The 20697-nt window shown below is 40.0% G+C and overlaps 1 protein-coding gene and 1 long non-coding RNA gene across 2 annotated transcripts in view; one reads left to right on the top strand and one right to left on the bottom strand.

Moving 5' to 3' along the window:
* Positions 1-1281, bottom strand: part of LOC112449768 — a 20442-nt gene extending 19161 nt beyond the window's left edge. Inside the window, exon 1 of the long non-coding RNA XR_003038301.2 lies at positions 1208-1281. This is a non-coding gene — a long non-coding RNA (uncharacterized LOC112449768). The remainder of the gene's footprint in view (positions 1-1207) is intronic.
* Positions 1282-3754: 2473 nt separating this feature from the next.
* Positions 3755-20697, top strand: part of LOC108248746 (epidermal growth factor receptor substrate 15-like 1) — a 145172-nt gene continuing 128229 nt past the window's right edge. The window contains exons 1-4 of the mRNA XM_037974303.1: positions 3755-3929; positions 4834-5058; positions 10682-10815; positions 15386-15514. Of these exons, the coding sequence (XP_037830231.1) occupies positions 3755-3929; positions 4834-5058; positions 10682-10815; positions 15386-15514 (663 nt within the window). The remainder of the gene's footprint in view (positions 3930-4833; positions 5059-10681; positions 10816-15385; positions 15515-20697) is intronic.

The raw sequence follows: 20697 nt of genomic DNA, 5'->3' as shown, positions 1-20697 counted from the left end.
TGACAGTCCCCAAAACTAGGCTGAAACTCAGAGGCGACAGAGCATTTGCTGTTGCTGCTCCCAAGCTCTGGAACAATTTACCCCTGAGTGTCAGACAGGCCTCCTCTCTTCCTGTTTTTAAATCTCTTTTAAAAACACACTTTTATACTTTGGCTTTTAACACACTGTGATTTTTGTCTTTCTTGGCACCTAAAACATACCTGCTGTGAACCCATATGTGTATGTCTCTTTTTATCTATTTATCTTTTTATCTGTTTATTTGTTTTATCCATTTCCTTTTTACTGTTTTTATCTATCTATTGTACAGCACTTTGGCTACCGCTGTGGTTCTTAAAATGTGCTATAGAAATAAAGTTGATTGATTGATTTTGCTTCAATTTGATATTCCAACAAATTAATTTATGTAGTGTGGGATCAGGCAAAGCAATAAAGTTATACAATTATTTCATAAAGTTAATTTGTAGTTCTAAACATATTTTGAGTGTTTTTTTTACTCATTTTTTGTCTTGCCACCGTTGATATTCCTCTCTCCTACAGCCTGATTAATATCACTAAATATGCAAATTAGGCGATGACGTCATCTAACAACTTCTAGCAGGTCAAAATCTCACTCCAAGCTCAGATCAAAACTTGAGAGTCCTGCCCTTAACAATGTTGCTCAAATATCGTCCCGTCTTGTTTCCGTGGACTCAGTGTCCCGTCCCTTGAGTGAAAGCAGAAACTAAATGTTTCTTCTGTCTGCCCTGTTCTCAGTCTTCATCATTTAACCCTTCACCATCGTAGAGCTCCTCTTCATCCTTCACTACGGTACATGACACCAGAGCTAGGAGCTAGCTACAGGAGCTTATAGTAGCCCAAGCCGAGTCCGTCAGTGCGGATCTTGTTCTGTAAACGGTGTGCACAGCGTCTCTTTCTGCCAGGTGCATTACTAAAAGCTTTATGACATACGGAGATAAACAGCAAATGACCGAGCAGGAGATGCTAACCATCGACAGATGATGCTAACCCTTCCGCTACCTAACGGTACTGCAGGCCTGTGCTCGAGCAGCTGACCAGCTTTATTTACAGCCCCGTTTCACAGAATAATAACCTGCTTTTCTGGAAACTTCACTCACGCTACAGGATAACTGGTGAAATATGTTGAGTCACGCCAACACTTTCAGTGAACCTCTGAGGGGTGGACGCTGATAAAAAGCTGTATCGTTACCTGGGTGAGAGATGCGATGGCTGCCATCTTCCCTGTTGCTGCGGGAACCCGCTCCTCCTCCCTCTGCCGGTGACGCGCCCCCTACTGGACCGAAACACGAAATTCAAACACCTTCTGCTGTAACTCAAAGTAACACGAAGCAGGTCATTGAGAGAACACTTTCAGTCTTTAGGTTCTACTGATTTGAACTAATTAGAGTCCGGTACTCATCAAGGCTTTTATTTAGAAATATTTTGCAGCAGGGACGACAAATGAGAGAAAGGTTGTAACAACAATTTCACAAGCGGCATCACGTATAATTTTAAAGGTACGTATGTCCAGACTCAGAATCGATGTGATGCAAGTCTTACAAATGGGCAACCGTCCTAAAAGATATACTTGAAAATGTGTTTTTCCCCTTAAATATTCATTTTGTTAACATTGATTTAATATACCTTTGGGTAATACCCTTAAAGATTTTGTGAAGAAATCTGTCAAACCTGAATCATAGTATAACACATTTTAATGATTTTCTTAGTGAAATACTTCTTGTCTTGAGGTCACAGGGAGCTGGTGCCTATCTCCATCAGTCACTGCAAGAGAAGCAGGGGACACCCAGGACAGGTTGCAAGCCCATCACAGGGACATATAGAGACAAACAAGACAAACAACCATTTATATTCTCAGGGAGTTTGCATAAACCTACGCATGCACAGGGAGAATATTCAAACTCCACCCAGAAATGCCCCAGGTCGGGAGGCAATCCTGCGGCCTTCTTGCTGGAAGGCAGCAGCTCTGCTGTACTACCCAAAGAAAAAACAGTACTCTTATAGCTTTGTTTTTTTACATGTTCTACTCAGTTACACAGAAAAGCAAGCCCTGAGTGGGCTTCCAGTTCTACTATCAAGTGCCTTCTAGTGCAGAGAGTGAGAGAGTGACCTGCTGGGGTAGTACACCTGTCAGCTGGTAATATAGGTATCATAAGCTTGGGGAGGAAATGTCCCATGGAATTTAAGGGCAAAAGCTCTGCATTGTGGCTGATCTGCAGAGGAGGAAGGACCTTTACTCATAGTTGCTGTCAGCAAAGATAAACAAAATTTATTTTTGCAAATGAAGCCACATCACCATTGCAGCAGTGTACCCATCTAGCTATACTTTGGCATTTCTACTGTATACAGGGTTTCCCCCAGTGTATTATAAGCCTGGCAGGCCGCCAGGCTTTGGTGACCCTGCCGTCGGGCTAAGCTCCGCTTGTTTATTATAAGTACGACATTTTTTATTCACATTTTTGAATGAATGAACCACACTGTTGCCAAGATTAAGTTTATATCTAGAAATCTTAACAAATGCCTCAATTAAACCTCCAGGAAGAGTAATGGAAGGGTTGTAAACTACATAAATACTGGAAATGAGTGGACACTGCATATACTGTAAACCCAATTTGATTTATGAATATAATTGAAAGTAAAACTGCTTCCAAGCACCTGGACAGTAACCTTACCAGCAATCCAAAGTCAACATCCAACGTGCAGAGTGTTAATGGGACAACACAAACCACACAAAAATGGGTCTTCACCCTTCAAAGCAACAAGCCCAAAGTTGGATTCAGTGCCTTGGCGAGCATACCTGCATGCAATGACCCAACAAGAATCTCCAGTAGGAATGTGGCCAGCTCCCTTCAAAAGGCCCCACAGGAGTTGGATGGGGAATATATACGCACTCAACTGGGACCATCTTGTAAAGATTTGATGGCAGGTTAAAGTTCTAATGTCATGATAGGTAAGTTCATTTATTGAGCAGATTCTGATCAAGACCAAGAATGTTAATGCCACTGAAGAAGGAGATCAGGTCTGTAAAAACATAAGAGCAGTCAGATGAGTACAACTTCTTATAAAATCCCACAAAATTTTAGAAAAAATTCTGGGTGTGATGTTACTCCTGCACCAATTTCAACTCAAGGTATCAGCTGGGGATGCAGATAAACCCATATTTTCCTCCCTCCTCACTTTCTTTTCGGTCATCACTATAATCTAAACTGGGCATGAACAAAAAGACCAGTGAGGGTCTGTTGGATAGACCAAAAATATTATCAGCAGAACATGGTACTTGTAAAATAATGGTGTACGATTTATTGCAGTCCAAGCAGTCCTTTGCAATATTGATATTGAGATCACTGGTATTTTGATAACAATAATTCTGTGGTATATTGTACTACCATAATTTACAGTCTGAAATTGACAAAAGCAGAGTGCTATAAAAAATTGCCAGTGTAAGTATCATGAACGTGCAGGAAAAAAAAGAAATTTCTCTTATCAGTATTTAAAAAGTGCCAGGGTCAACAACATTATAGTCTTTCATAAAGGCTTCAATCACTTTGGCCGACTTTGAAGAGCAAAAGTAAGGGAGGAGCGGCCTAAGACAGGGTCTACCCAGCAGGTAAAATACCCTCCCATAATTAAATCATAAATAGTCAAATCTGGTATCACTGAGAAAACTCATCTAAAAAAAGAAAAGAGTCATCGTCCCAGTTGAGTGTGTAAATCGTCAAAAGATCCACTTTTTGTGGTGATGGTGGAGTTTTGGTGGTGTGGTGTTTACTTCCTGGTGGGCCGTCCTGGACTGATGAGTGACATCTCGTCGCCACTCCTCCCTCACCTGCAGCTGATCAGACTGATCAGGAAGCCAGGAGTACTTAAGGCTGTGGTTGGAACCAGACCAGTGCTGGAGCATTACTTGCCTTGTGGTAAACGTGCTAAGCCTTTGTGAAATCCCGAGATCTGTGAACCTTGTTGTTAATGTTGTTTTGGTTTTTTTGCCTTAGAACTACCTGTTCACTCTGGAGCCAGTCTGGTCTTCTTCCTGGAAACCCTGTCAAACCAAGTACTCACCTGTTCACCTGTGCCTGTCTGTCTGCAAGTCTGCTGCCATCCAAAAGGAATACTCACCTGCCATTTTCTGGAGAAATACCATCAAGCTCCACCTGGAAGAATTACTCACTGACTCCTCTCCGAGCAGTGGATCACCTGCCTCTTCGTAAGAACATTCTGTTACCAGCAAACAAATTACCTCGCCTTCCTTCTCATGTCAAGAACTTATATTTACTCACTTACCTCGTCCTTCGTTTTCCAGATTCCGATTCCAGGTCCCGTCTGCACTTTCCAGCACTGTAAATAAATGCACTTACCGTTACCGACTCTGAATCCTGACAGAATGCTCCAGCCAGATACTACTTCTAAGAGCAGTTCCGGTGGCGGACAGACCGCAGACATATTAATCCATCACGAGCACCGATTAGACCAATACGAGACATTAATCCAACATTTATATCAAGTTCAACAAGACACCTGTGCCACACTAAATCAAGTCTCACATTGCATTGTAGCTATTGATAATCGTTTGGGGACTGTTTCCCACAATGCCCACCACGCCATCCGTCGTGGCTCCGCCCCGCTAGGTCTCCTCACCTCCATTTCGTGAACCGGAAATCAAACCATCTGAATATTTTGAAGGTGACACCGATCGTTGTGGGGGTTTCCTCCTGCAGTGCAATCTAGCTTTTGCTCGTTCGCGGTCCAGCCCACCAGTAGAGGGGAATGATCTGCCGGGTCCGTTAAAATTTTCCCCGACATCTCTACTTTCTCTTCCAGCCAAGATTATCACAAATCATACCTCTCTGCCTATTGCTGCTATGGTGGACTCTGGTTTGGAGCTTAACCTTATTTGTAAAAGTTTGGTGGAGCAACTAAATATCCCAACCTCGCCGTTAAGTTCCGCCAGCACAGTGACTGGTCTTACTGGACAAATCGTCTCCCAGATCACCCATCAAGTCAACAACCTGCAGATTCTGGTCTCCGGCAATCACCACGAGTCCGGTGAGTTCTATGTGTTTTCTGCTATGTCTCCAAAACTTATTTTCGGTTTTCCTTGGTTAGAAAAACATAATCCTGTGCTAAATTGGGTCAAGAAACGAGTCGAGTCATGGAGTGACGAGTGTCTTATGCATTGTCTTAGGTCGGCGGGTGCTCAGGTGGGGGGCAGGGTGGAAGAATCTGGGATAGACATTGATTTGTCTGAGTTTCCTAAACCTTACCATGACTTGGCACCAGCATTTAGTAAACGCAAGGCACTTTCTCTTCCTCCTCACAGGCCTTATGACTGCGCCATTGAGCTACTTCCCGGGGCTCCATTGCCATCGAGCCGTTTGTACCACCTCTCGGGCCCTGAAACTGAGGCTATGAGAAAATATATTAACAAATCTCTAGCCTCAGGTATCATTCGACCTTCCACCTCCCCTTTGGGTGCAGGTTTCTTTTTCGTGGAAAAGAAAGACAAATCCCTTAGGCCGTGCATTGATTTTTGAGGCTTAAACCAAATAACTGTCAAGAATAAGTATCCCCTTCCGTTGATCGACTCTAAAAACACTAAAAAGAAATCAAGAAAAATAATTGTGGTAGCCAGTAACAGTTACCTTTTTAGTACAAGCACAGGGAATGAATTATGGAATCACCCTGCAAATTTTCATTACAAACGCTAACACATGCATCAGATTAAATCTGCTCATTAGTATGCAGGTAAAAAGGAGTGATCACACCTTGGAGAGCTGTTGCAACAAACGGACTGACATGAATCATGGCTCCAACACCAGAGATGTCAATTGAAAAAAAGGAGAGGATTATCAAACTCCTTAAAGAGGGTAAATCATCACGCAGTGTTGCACAAGATGTTGGTTGTTCACAGTCAGCTGTGTCTAAAACCTGGACCAAGTACAAACAACATGGGAAGGTGGTTAAAGGCAAACATACTGGTAGACCAAGGAAGACATCAAAGCATCAAGACAGAAAACTTAAAGCAATATGCCTTGAAAACAGAAAATGTACAACAAAACAAATGAGGAACAAATGGGAGGAAACTGGAGTCAACGTCTGTGACCGTACTGTAAGAAACCCCCTAAAGCAAACGAGATTTACAAACAGAAAAGCTAAAAGAAAGCCATCACTAACACTTAAACAGAAAAAAACAAGGTTACAATGGGCTAAGGAAAGGCAATCGTGGACTGTGGATGACTGGATGAAAGTCATATTCAGTGATGAATCTTGAATCGGCATTGGGCACTGGGGAGATGGCTGTCATTACATCTTCAGTAAACTCACAGGTTTGCATTGACATTTTGGACACTTTTCTTATCCCATCTATCGAAAGGATGTTTGGGGATGATGAAATTTTTCAAGATGATAACGCATCTTGCCATAGAGCAAAAACTTTGAAAACATTCCTTGAAGAAAGACACACAATCTCTGATTGCTGTTGCCAGAGAAAGCTGGAGCCGGATTGCTGAAGAGTACTGTTTGTCACTCATTAAGTCAATGCCTGAGACACTGCAAGCAGTTAGAAAAGCCAGAGGTGGTGCAACAAAGTACTAGAGATGTGTTGGAGTGTTATTTTGTTTTTGTTTTTTTCATGATTTCATAATTTTTCTCCTCAGAATTGAATGATTCCATAATTTATTCCCTGTGCTTGTTCTAAAAATCTAACTCTTACTGACTACCACAATTATTTTTCTTGATTTCTTTTAGTGTTTCTTAAAGCCAGAAAGTTGCCATTTGAAATGCCTTTAGTTTTTTGTCATGTCTGTGATCTGCTTTTTTTTTCTACAACATTAAACAACTGAAGGAACATCCTCAGAGACTGGTGATTCCATAATTTTCGCCAGGGGTTGTATGAAAATGGCACCACCTCTTAGTTTGCTGGAAAAGGTGTGATGATCATGTCTGTCTCTCATGCCTTGCCTTCTGTTCATGCTAATCATGCTCATTCTTGCCACCTGCATCTCTACCCTGATTGTTATCTCTTCCACCTGGTCTACGCCAGATCAGCTTTGCAGGTTGGAGCCTTGTCATGGACCATTTTCTTTAACTTCCACCACAGATTTTCAATTGGATTGAGATCCGGACTGTTTGCAGGCCATGATATTGACCTCCTCTCCTGCTCTCCTCCAGTGCCAGATTATGAAAGCTATCAAGCAAGTAGTTCTCCAGCGTTTCCTGACTGTACATTTCCCTTGCTCTTGTTTCTTGGACCCCTGATTTTGCCTTGCACCTGACGGAACCACTTAGGACTACAGTTATCTGGACATCGACCTCTGCCTGTTTCCTGGACTTGGACCTTTTGCCCGCTCTCTCGGATTTGACGCACACTCTTGGCCTACCCGGTATCGACTCCAGCTTGCCTGACCACGAGAATCGAAGAGCCCAGTGTATCTACCTCTGAGGAGCGTTGAGTCTCATTCTCTCTCTGGGAGTCCTCAGCATCATCGTGCACCAGCTGTCCAATTCGTTACTCCTCCGCTCAGCTTCCCAGAGCTGCTGGCAGAGGCCCAGTTGCTGTGTGTTTCGCTTCCTTTGTTTACAAATAAAAGAGGTTTTAACCGCCCACTCTTGTGTTGTGGCTGATTTTCCAGGTCCGCTAACTGGTTTGTGTCAAAAGGATGAAAAACACATACGTCCAAAACAGCTCCTCTTCAGTCTAGTGTGGTCTATATCCTTCAAATGGGTCTCTTGCAAGTAAATTATGAGCATCAACATGGTGTAGATCAGTGGTGGTGAGTGGTGATATTTGTAGGGTGGGCTAACAGATATACATTAAAATGCCACAGTTTAGATTTTAACAACAGAAGCATCGAAGCATCCTTGAATAAAGAAAACCTGCTATAAATTGACAATGTCTTTTTTCAGCACAAAAACAACCTTAAAACAAACCACCACCAAAAACCAAGCTTACACAGAGCCTCTGTCAGTTGTCCAATACTTCATTCCGCTGCATCAAGGGTTTCAACTATAATTATTTCAGAAGATTTTTTTTTCCCAAGTCAAACAGCTTTGCATAACACTGCACCACACTCCTTGACAATTACTAATCACACTGATAAAATAAAATCAAACAAGAAATGCAATATTGGAAAGTATAGTTTTTTAAAAATGAAGTCTACATTATTTAAAGAGAAGCTCACTCTGTTGACTTTCCTGGGATGTAAAAAGGTTAATAACCACCTTGTTAAAGATCTGTTAACTATACTTGCCATTAGCCAGTTCTTTCATTGAAAGTCACAGAAAAACTTCAGTTTTGCCACTTTTTATTTTTTGAACATCCTTTGGTCCATCCACTCCCAACCTCTTCACTTCTGGTTTACCCCCAAAGACATGAAGGAAATGGGTGAGAAATTTAAAAAAAAAAAAAAAAAAAAAATCCACCTCTTTAAAGTTTATCATTCTCGCCATCGCACTCAGTCTGCAATAAGCTATGCCCACATACACTCACGCTTGAGGCACAATTTTGTCTGTCCACCCTCATTGGCGGACAGACAAAAGCATTGGACTGAGCCTGGGCTGAACTAAATTAGCCCAAATGAGCAGTAAAGTCCGCCCTTTGGAAAAACTGGGGTTTAATTGAGACTGTTTCTCACCAGGTTTTGTTGTAAATTTCACAAAATGTGATACAGTACTTTTAATTTGAGTTTATAATGTTTTTTAACATTTTTATTGTAGTAGTAGGGCTTTGCCCTACTAGCCCACTTATACCAACCGTCCCTGGTGTAGATAATGCAAACTTTAATGCATTTGGTTGGGCTGTTTAGGCCCTTATAGTTCAAACTGGCAAATCTAAAGTTCTCACTCACACTTGGTGGTGACCAATTCACCTGAGCCGTAAAACAACAGATAATTTCAACATATGATAAAATAAACAAAGGGGGAAACAAGCAAAGCAAATAATGTTAGATACGTCATCACACTAAACACAAATCTTGCATAGGTCTACATAGCCTTTTTATACGAGCATAGACATTTAGGAGTTCCTTCCTCAGCTGAATGACAGTTTGAAGCAGCAAGTAGGAGGAGGGGAGGGCTGCTCTGTGCATCAAGTGACTGGAGGGGAGAAACAAACAAACAAACAAAACTTGTCTCTGGTATTTTATTAAAAGGCATTTAAACCATAAGAACAGTATTTTGTGGTTTTACACCATAACTACTTTAACACTCTGGTATACTTTGAAACCAGTAACTGGCCCGTGCCTAATTCACATACAGTACATGAAACACCAATTACTAAAAGTTATGTATATAAGCAAGCCAGTAAGAATGCACTAATTCTTTGCTTTGAGCAGCATGTTGGCAACAGTGGAACGCAACAACTCCTTTTTAACAGGAAGCAGAAGCAGGCTCAGGACAAGAAGCCATCTGCCTCATCCAGCTGGGGTCTGAGAGGACAAAAAAAAGAGACACAGACAAGTATGAAGTAATTAGCCAGAGGTAGTTTTTATAAAAAGAAAAACACAAGGTCAGGTTGGCAGCAATAATTACATTTACAAATATGGAGAGTAAAAACAGTAAAGAATGCAGAAAAGGGGTCAGTATGCTCTCCAACTATCTAACCCTAAAACAGCATAGCTAATTCAATTAAATTCAATTCAATTCAAAAATACTTTATTAATTATTAACTTTAATTATTTATTAAATGGAAAACACAGGAAACCCAAACCTAACTGTAGGATTTGAACTACAGCATTTATTAAAAAGGAAGATCTTAAAAGTAATCTAATCCTAATCTCAAAAATAGACTTGAATGTCTTTATTTTTAGTTGAGTAAATTATTTTAATACTTTTTCCACCTCTTTCAAAAGTTCCCATTCTTGTTTGAACAGACAACACTAGTTCAACTTTTGAGTTTAGAAACCTTTTGAAACTTTAAACTACTTAACACTAACATACATTTGAGTTAAGTGACTTAATGTCAGAAGGTGGGACTATGGCGGCAAACCCAGAACGCTGACTCTTGGTGGAAGAATAATGAAAACTAATTTATTACTTAAATAAACAGACAAAAACAAAAGGGCTGACGAGGCAGCAAAACTAACACTAACAAAATCCAAAACGAGATGTAAGGCAAGACATGGCATGGCAAAGAGCAGACAAAGCGGAATGATCCAGTGAGTAGTGAATGAGAATGACCGGTTCTTAAAGACAGAGGATANATGAGGAAAATGGACACAGGTGAGTGAGAATAATTACAAGCAGGTGGAGATGGGCGTGGCAGACCTAACAGGAAAAGTACTGGGGAGGTGGAGAGTGACAGGGCATGAACAGGAAAACTAAACTGAAACAAGACAATAATCAAAAACAAACTGAAAATACCAAACTATGACACTTAAGGCATAAATACAATTTTCTAAAAATTGTCAGGTACAAAAACTGTATTAAACATGAGTTAAAAACACTCATAAGAAGCACTCTGAAAGATATTTTGAAAAACAGAAAATCTATTAGTCAAAATCACTGAGAAAAGTTACCTGACACATTAGAAGGGATAGCTACAGAAATTAAATGTTTCACAGGACTTATGCACAGTACTATAGATCTACATTTTACCTTATATCCACTCTTACATTTGTGTGTTACAATGAAAGATATTTACATTAACCACAATTTGTGTCTTTTTTTGCAGTAATCCCCATTTTGTTGGTGCTCTGCCAGTGCCGTTCAAAGGATGACATTTTCCCTGATCTATTTAAAGATATGCCTTTTGACACAAAAGAACATCTAATAAACTACCAAACTGAAGGTTTAGGTGAGGATAAGGTGAGTTGCCATTTTTATTGCTCTCAATGAAAGGTAGATGATCATGTAATTGCCTATGTGTGTGTGTATACCTGGGTTTTGTTCACTTTTAGGACCTTTTCTGGTATACACCTAATGTTGTAAAGCACTTTGTATCACCTTGTTGCTGAAAAGTGCTATATAAATAAATTTGACTTCACCTGACCTTGTCAGAACAAGAAGTCTTTATGGTAACCAAAATTCGGTTCAAATATGATGGAATGTCATTTTTAGGTTAGAGTTTGGGTTAAGGTTAGGCGTATACAGGTAACATTTAGGTTTAGGGTCAAGGTCAGGATTGGGCTATATAAATGAATGGAAGTCAATACAAAGTCCTAATAAGAATAGAAATACATGTGTGTTAATTTGTTTGTCTTTTAGCTATATTCAAGATGGCTGCCACAGTTAATTGACCTGTGCAAACTCAGAAATATCTATAACTCAGTCATTATTACCCACCACAGTAAGGTGAAGGTGGACAATAATGTTTTTGCCTGTGTGTATACTTTGTGTACTTGTCTGTTACCAGAATATTTTATGATCCATTGGACACATTTCAGTGAAACTTGCAGAAAGTATTTATTGAATGTCCAACTCCAATTGATTAAAATTTGGACTCAGCCCAATAAAGCATGGGTGCAAAAACTGACCTTAAAAACACAAAAATGGCTATAACTAAGGTAATTTTACAGATATAACCTAAAATTACCTGAGAGTGATCCCCTTCAAATATTCAGAGCACTAACAGATTGTGAAAGATCTTTGTTTAAAATGTTCTTATTAACTATTTGGAGTCAACTGTATTTGGGAGTCATTCTTAACACACATTCTGAGTGCTAACGTATTCTGCAAAAGCTCACAATATCACATGAGACTGAGCATAAAGTCTCTTGCAAGGTTTAACCAAAATGGCTACAACCCTGTCATTTCTAGCATAAGATTAGCTTTGTTTAAGATTATAATAAGAAAGGTTGTAGGCAATATCCATTCCTTCAAGGAATGTTGGGCCTTTAAGTTTTATAGCGCCAGTTCACACATTTCTACAGTGGCCCTGAAGTGCAAACCATAACAAAAATAACGAAGCACACAAACAAAAAACAAAGCACACAAACAAAAGCCGAAGCACACAAATGAAAAACAGAAACGCAACAACATTAACGAAGCACACAAACAAAAAACAGAAACGTAATTACATTAACAAACTCCTTGATGACTACTACTCGCAGGTAATGCTACCTCTGTTGTCGTCATATTTTCTCCATATACACTGCCTTGACAAAGTCTTCTTACCAATTAGACTTCTCCACATGTAGTCATGTTACAACCACAATCTTCAGTCTTTTACTGGGATTTTATGTGATCCAACAATGCAAGCTAGTTCATTATTGTGAAGTGAAAGGAAAATGAAAAATAGTTCTCAAAATTATTTACAATAAAAATATGAGAAGTGTGGCCTAGGCTTGTATTCAAGCCCGTTGAGTCAGTACTTTGCTGAACCAGCTTTCACTGCAATTCCAGCTGAAAGTCTTTTGTGGTATGTTTTTACCAGATTTGCAAAGAGTCCAAACACTAAAATTTTTGCCCATTCTTTGCAAAATAGCTCAAGTTCAGTGAGGTTGAATGGAACACATCTGTGAACAGCAATTTTCAAGTCTTGCCACAGATTCTCAGTTGGACTTAGGTCCCGGACTTTGACTAGTTCACATGAAAATGCTTTGATCTGACCCTCTCCATTGTAGCTCTGGCTGGATGCTTCGGGTTGTTGTCCTGCTGGAAGGTGAACCTCCGCTTAAGTTTCTAGTCTTCTGCAGCCTCTAACAATTTTTTCCACAGGATTTAGCTCCATCCATTTTTCCATCAGCTCTGACCAGCTTTTTGTCCCAACTGAAGAAAATAATCCCCACAGAGGGGATGGTGTGTTCAGGGTGATATGCAGGGTTAGTGTTTTGTCACAAATACTGTAGTGTCTTGCACTGAGGGCAAAAAGTTCAATTTTGGTCTAATCTAAGCATCTTCCACATGTTTGCTGTGTCCCTGCAAGGCTTGTGACAAACTGAAAGCAGGACTTCTTATGGCTTTCTTTGGACAATGGCTATCTTCTTGCCACTCTTGTACACAACTAACAGTTGTCCTGTGGACCAATTGTCCCCCCCTGAGCTTTGGATCTCTGCATCTCCTCCAGAGTTACCATGGACTTCTTGGCTGCTTCTCAGGTTAATGCTCTCATTGCCCAGCCTGTCAGTTTAGGTGTATGACCATGTCTTGGCAGGTTTGTAGTTGACCCATACAATTTGCATTTTGAGATGATGGATTGAACAGAGCTCAAATCTTGCAATATTATATTAACCTAACCTTGCTTTAGACTTCTCAAATTTCTGAACAAACCTCAGAGGCCTTCATAGAACAATTATGTTTATACTGAGATTAAAATATGCACAAGTGGACTATATACTAATTAGGTTCTTCTGAAGGTGATTGATTGATTGATTGATTGATTGATTGATTGATTGATTGATTGATTGACTGATCAGAATTTTAGATAGAGGTATCGGGGGGGGGATGAATACAGATCAATACTAAATTTTTTAGATTCTTCTTGGTAAAAAAAAAAAAAGAAAAAAAGAAAAACATATCATTTTTCTTCTTCTTCATGGGGCTGTGGTAGTTCGGTGGTCTTGTACTTCTGAGGCTGCAGGGTTGATCTCATGTTGAGAAGGTCATCCGTAGCAAAGCAACTGCTAAATCCTTTATACAAGTTTGCAATTGAAAGATTTTCATTTTCCTTCCACTTCACAATTGTGTGCTACTTTGTGTTGGTCTATCACATAAAATCCCAGTGAAATACTTTGTAGTATTTGGTTGTAATGTGACAAATTGTAGAACAGTATTCTAGATGCTTTTTCAAGGCATTCTATAAAAGTGCACTGAGAACATGTAGGAATTATTGTTTGTTCTGTTTATTTGCCTCAAACAGAAAACACTGTGTGCTGAGCCAGTGAATGAATCTTTGTTGGAGTTTGATTATGAAGGCCAGCTCTCCTCTTCTGGCTCGGTGGGCTGCTGCAGCTTACTGGAACTTGAGAATGACCTGGACTTCCTCAATGATTTTGGACCAAAGTTCAGTAGGCACCACCTCATCATCCACTTTACCTCGCTCTAAGGTTACTAACATCAGTCGTTCCGCTAGCTTTAAATACTCTGCTACACTACCTTATCCAACTCAGGCCTTTGTAAAACAGCAGCAGCCAATTTACTACAACGCTGTAATGCAACCCGTGCACTATGTAGTCCTATCAAATCCACCAAACACAATTCTGCTTGAGGATGGATCCCTGGTATTAATGAATGAGGGTCAGTCTAGTTTTGTGATGAGTGGAACCCAAAGCTCCTTTTCAGGGCTATTTATCCAGGGTTCTGAGGGCTCTATAAGTCCCCAAAGTCCTACTAGCCCTACAAGTCCAATCAGAACCACTGTGTTGCTACCTAGTCCAACTGCCTCCCAGGGCTCAGTCTCTATGGAAGGCTGCAAAATAATGGGGTCAAATCCTGCTGGTACATACGTGTTAGTTAAGGATAAAAACAGGCTGGGTGAAGTAGTGGAGAAGGACCAGGGTTCATCTGAAGGCACTCTGCCTAGTGATGTCCTGGTGAAAAAGGCTGCTCCCCCTCAGGGGGTTTTAGGTATGGCAGCCCAAGAGACTGACGACAGTCACCTCTTAGGTCATGTTGCTAAAACAAGGAATGATGTTTCACAAAACTTGTTTTTGGGACAAATAAGATTTTGGCAGCGAAAGCCATTAGGGTATGGGTTATTGGTTTTATTTAGATCTTCTACTAGTCAGGTAAAAATGTGGATAATATATGTGGTGACAGTGCATCTATGCCTGCATACATATGACCTGCCACTAAGATTGCCAATATATATATATATATATATATATATGTTTCAATACAATTGAATCTCTATCAGTTTAAAAGTTTGACTAATAGTGAACTTTCTGGTATAGTGTATTTTTCTAAGTGTAGCATTCAAAATCTATCATCATTGAGAAAATTCCATTTCAAACATAATAATTATTGATTATTGTAAAAAGACTTGCAAAAGTATAAATGTGCTATCATCATTTATAATAATGTGAGAAATACTTCAGCAGTTAGTGTTTGTTCTCATGTTCTTAACATTTCCTTTGAAATTATGAGAACATATATATACTATATGTAATAACAACATTTAGATATGTCTGTTCCTGTCATGCTTGATTTAATATTTCGAACCCACATGCAGAACACAATTCAGGCTGCAAATAAACAATAATGAGTTTATTTAGTGGACAGGAATTCCGGGGTGGTTCACATCTAACTCGTGGTAATCAAAAAAACAAAACAAATAAGCACGCCAGGTCGCTGAGAAAACAACAGATCCGTGGTGAGTTCAGTGGCCGTAGTAATTTTCAGTTCACTAGAAAGAATGCTTACTCGTAGTGGATAGCGGCGCGCCCAGGACTGGGGCGCTGAAACTCTTGGCTGGAGTCTTAGAGGTGGGTCCCACCAGACGGTGAGCTACAGCGGCGGAGGTCCGAAGTTGGAGTCGTCCGGCAGAGGAGGGCGGACAGGTAGTCGGACTCGAATGCATCACGGGGAGCAAGCGGACTGCCTGCTGGAACTGTGGGTGAAAAGCCAGGTATGTCGCACACCGAAATGACAGTCGGAGTCGTTGGATTCCAGCCAATACACATTTACTCTTGATCAGCTTTACATTTACTCTTGATCAGCTTGCCCCAAAATCCCAAAGTATCTTTGAGACAGGACGTATTTATACAGAAATCAATGCATGATGACTATGCATACTTCTGACCATTTTACGTAACTTCTACGACACTGGGTCTAGCTCAACCCAGTGTGTTTCCTGGATTCTAAGAACCAGACAAATCCTGTGTTCCAGGAATCCTCCTGTTATCACCCCCACTGTTCCCAAGTTCTGGTAAAAACATCCGGACATAACTGGCAAAAACAACCGGACATTACTAACAAGGCCTGGTGATCTTCTGCACTCTCTTCTCCTCCACAGAACTGAGGAGGTTTTCAACGGGGGGAGGGTGAGTAGTGGTCTCGGGCACCAACGAGCACTTATCCACGGCGTCACGAGGGAGGCTTGAAAGCAGAACCCAACTTGGGAGCGCAGGAACATCTGAAAATAATCCAGACAAAAAGAGTGTTACTTCGGAGCAACTAGGAAGTTCAGACTCTATCTCAGGAGGGCTCAGAGTTACCAGAACTGGCTAACACTCAAGCGTCGGTATGCTGGCAGTCGGCGTCTCTTGAACCCCCGCTGACGAGCAGATTGGGAACTGGTGTGACGGTGACGTCAACACTCCAGTCCTCCCGACCTTGCCTCCAAGGCACCCTCTGGTGGAGGTGGCGGCCAAAAAGGAAAACAAAACCCAAAACAAACCAAAAAAGAAACCCAAACCACCCAGATCCCAACAGTTCCAATGTTTTTTATATTATAAAGTTTTCTCTAGTGTGGACACAAGTCATTTGGCATATGACATTTTGTATTCTTCATTATGGACACATTTGAAACTTTGCTTTTCCTCAGTGGTTATAGGCCACGTCTACCATATTACAGTTTTTTTTCTTCATTTACATTTATTTCTTTGTCTACACATTCTAACAAAAACACTGAAATACCCATGCAGTACCATTAGGTGGTGCAAATGTTCACAATAACAAATCAAAATACAAAGACAGAACCTTTTTCACATAACTAAAGGGTTTCCCCAAACTCTGTTATATATAAAGGAAACTGTAAACCATATATATATATATATATATATATATATATGGTTTACAGTTTCCTTTAGGTATTAAGCATTTGGGCACACAATCCAAATTTAATGGTTTCAGGATGAACAGAGAGACAAAAAGTTTGGGAAAATGGCTCCATTGAATTTTGTTTTTTTAGGCATGCTCAAAATAGGTTGCTTTGTCATTGTTACTGAGAAACTCTGTATTTCTAGTCCAGATCCACAAAAAGTGTTTTTTAAAATCTCAGTTTTGCTCACCAAAATCTCAGTTTAAATGTGGACAGGAGATGTAAAAGCAGCAAAAAAATCTTTGTAAAAAATATTTAGAATAGTGCAGATGGCTTTGTATTTAGTGTAATATTTAGTTGTTTATTTTCGCATGTACTTTGACCATCTGCTGGACAATGCAATAATAATTTTGCTTGTCTCTTGACAATAATTGTGTTGCTTAGAACTGTGCTTTCTGAATGATGATGGATTTTGAATATAATTATAACCGCTGAGCCTTTTGTTCATTTAAATTTTACTTTGTGCTTCACTTCAGAACAACAGACTAAATTTAAGGTTACAGGTGTAGGTGGAAATGGGATAAATAAGGTAAAGGATAAACAGTTGTAAGGAAGTCAACAATTAAAGCAAAAAGTACTCATCATTTATATTTTAAAGGCATTTCAACCTGGAGAGACTCACACAGAGAAAAGCTGCAATTAAATAGTTTTATTAGACATGAAAGACATAAGATTTTGGCGCTCGGACCCCGGCAGAAGATGTGAGTGCTGTGAATAGCAAAAAGCTTGGACGAGAAGCTTAGGATGAGGATTAGAGGCGTCTTTCCTGGGCCGGACACTGGTGGTGGAGGTCGAAGAGAGGAAGGAAGCTTAAAGTTAGCTGGGAAAATAGCGGTGGAGAAGGGGCAGAGATAGGTTGAAGTTCGGCTGGTGAACAGATGAAGCCTTAATGGTAGTCCTTTTAAACGAAGGCCTGCTCGCTGATTGGTTAAGATGGAGGTGTGGTCTGATGCTGATAGGTTGCAATGGAAGCGGATGACGCAGCGATTGGATGATGCAGGTGAGGCTGAGGCAGGTCTTTCAGTTTGAATTTATGCCTAGGCTCCATATAGGCAAGATTTTTAAAAGAAGCTTTTACAATCCAGATGACATACAGCTTAAACAGTTGAAAAAGCAATTTAAAAAACTTACCTGCTAAGCAGAAGATGAAGATATTGATGTCTTGGTGGTCTTTCTCACTGTTCTCCTTGCACGGTCACTCAGTCTTTGACTATGGCCTGCTACTAGTAGATTTACACGTTCCATATTCCTTCCACTTTTTGATGTTGGATTCAACGGAACTCCTGGGGATGTTTAGGGCCTTGGAAATCTTTTTGTATCCATCCCCTGATTTGTACTTTTCAATTAACTTTTCTCTGAGTTGATTTAGGACAGTCACTTATTTTACATTACATATTGTTACTTAATTATTAATACTTTGCAAAAATTTGATTGAAAATTATCAGATTCATTTAGTTAATTTCAAATTTGTTGTTTGTAATATGATCGGACAGGATTGGAATAGGCTAAATAGCAACTTGTTTTTATATCTTTTTCCATTTTCATCTTTTTTTATTTTAATATTTTCACAATGCAAAAAAGCAAGTGAGAATTCCAAGTATCAGATGAACTGATTAAAGAGGAATTCATTCAGTGTATTGTCACCACTCATTTTTAAAGAATTTGTTAGACAATGTTTACATGTTTAACATGTGTAAACACACCATGTATGCACACACACGATGCCTTTCCATTAAACAATTATACATTACTTTAACATGTGTTTAATTTTATGTTTCGTTTGAACACCTATAGTTTTGATGAGGGCACACAGTTGCTGTAGATTTGTTCTGCTTTTAACTTTGTGCAGTTTTACATCATTCTGTCCCATCAAAAGCTGCATTCATGCTTTTTTTCTAAGATCATTTATTGATTGAATAGTTAGGCCGTAGAGTAGAGTCTTTTCCAGCACATTTTAAAGATCCACATTGGGGATTCTCAGTAGGCTCTGGACTCAGTGGTGTCTGGACTCCTTAAGGCAGTAGTGTGCAGTCTTGGTCCTGGAGGGCCACTATCCTGCATTTTTTAGATGTTTTCCTGCTCTTCAGCAGGTCTTCAAGTTCTGCAGAAGCCTCTTAATCACTCAGTCATTCAGATCAGGTGTGTCACAGCAGAGAAATATTTAAAATATGCAGGATAGTGGCTCTCCAGGACCAGGATTGGACACCACTGCCTTAAGGTATGGACTCAGTGGGGTTCAGATTCTTGGGTGTTTATCTGTGTTGTCTGGACTCTGTGGGGTCTTGTCTCACTGAAGTCTGGGTTCTGTGGAGTCTGTTTGTGTGGTCTGGAGTAAGATGGGTCTGGACTCATTGAGGTATGCATGGGTATCCAGGTTAAGTGGACTCTGGACTCCTCATGGAAGTACATCTTTGGGTTTTGGACTCAGTGGAGTCTGATTGTGGGGGGTAACTCAGAGGGGTCAAGACTCAATGGTGTATATTTGGAAGGTCTGAATAAAATGGGATCAAGTTTCTGTGGGGTTTAGACTCAGTGGGGTCTGGACTTTTTGGTGGGCAACAGGTGTGAAAATGACGCTTGATGTTCCCAGTGTGAATAGGTGAATCCTGGCTTACTTTGTGCCTTAAAATTAATTGGTGAAAACCACCATTATTTAGGCTGTCAGCTGACCTCATTTTTAGGAGCATAACTCAAAATAATTCTGCATCTTAACACTGAGCCTGCAGACAATAAGTGGGAAATCACTGTTTTATTAAATAATGTACCTTTTTGAAAACAAAGACAAATTATTAAATGCAGTGCTGTTCTGATAAATATAGATGGTGAGTTGTATTTGCATTCAACATTTTTTTTATCTGTGCAACTTTTCAGTTTGGGATATCGTTTTAAATTGAACCTGCAAGTGAAACTAATTTCTTTTATTTTCCTTTTAATAGAGTATATGTTTGACAGTAAATATAAAACCCTTTTCAGACTATTTTTAGTAAAACACAGTGGCTACAGGAATATTTTCTTTTCTAAAAGTCATTCAGTTTGAGATACAGTTCTGTGAGGGTCTGACTCACTGAGAATGAGCTGCACCATTTTGAAATCAAATACTGTATCATTTACCACAACTATCTATCACATTTGTTGACAAGGACGAGAAAAAGAACCAACAGCAGGTATGATCATAATACACTCTAAGTTTTGAAATTTTAGGATTGCTTGGCTGAGGCTTCTGCAACACCTGCCTCCATGTTTATCCTACATTAAATAGAGAGTAGTGTTTTGGACTAGAGCCCCACCAAGACTAAAAAAAAAACCTAAAAATAATTTGGCTACAGTGATTACAGTTTACACTGCGTTGCACCTTGCCACAGAACAAAGAGTTTGTGAGCAGGGCAGCATCTTGACACACCTCCAAGAGTGGGATCAATTGGTTAGTGGACACACATACACCAGTGAATAAATGCACACACACACACACTTCACCAACTAGTCATCAGCAGTTGCAGCCCAGTGAAGAACTACCTTAAGTACTAAGACATGTAGCGCCATTCTATCATAATATCCAAAGATTCTGAGATGCTATGCATTTCACACTAACTGGGTGTTGCAAACAGCGCTTTGAAAATGAAATGGTATTTGCCTGGCAGTAATTAACACAAATACAAGTTTTTTTAAATCTAAAAACATGAATACAAACATGACTGCACCAGATGCTGAATTTTAAGATGCACCTAACTCTTTGTACGGATTTGTGAGTCAGGTGATCAACACTAATTCAATGGTTGATCCTGTTGACCGTATCAATCTCTCAGTGTAAGTTTGTATATTCTGAAAATATTTTTTTATTAGACCCGAGCAGCGACAGCACTGCAAAGGCCTATTGGATCTGTACTGTTTCTTATTATTAGGCCCGAGCAGCGACAGTGCTGCGAAGGCCTATTGGATCTGTACTGTTTCTTATTAGGCCCGAGCAGCGACAGCGCTGCGAAGGCCTATTG

This window comes from Kryptolebias marmoratus, linkage group LG24, assembly GCF_001649575.2.
Source record: "Kryptolebias marmoratus isolate JLee-2015 linkage group LG24, ASM164957v2, whole genome shotgun sequence".
NCBI classification, from domain to species: domain Eukaryota; kingdom Metazoa; phylum Chordata; class Actinopteri; order Cyprinodontiformes; family Rivulidae; genus Kryptolebias; species Kryptolebias marmoratus.
This window is presented reverse-complemented; position numbering and strand designations above follow the sequence as displayed.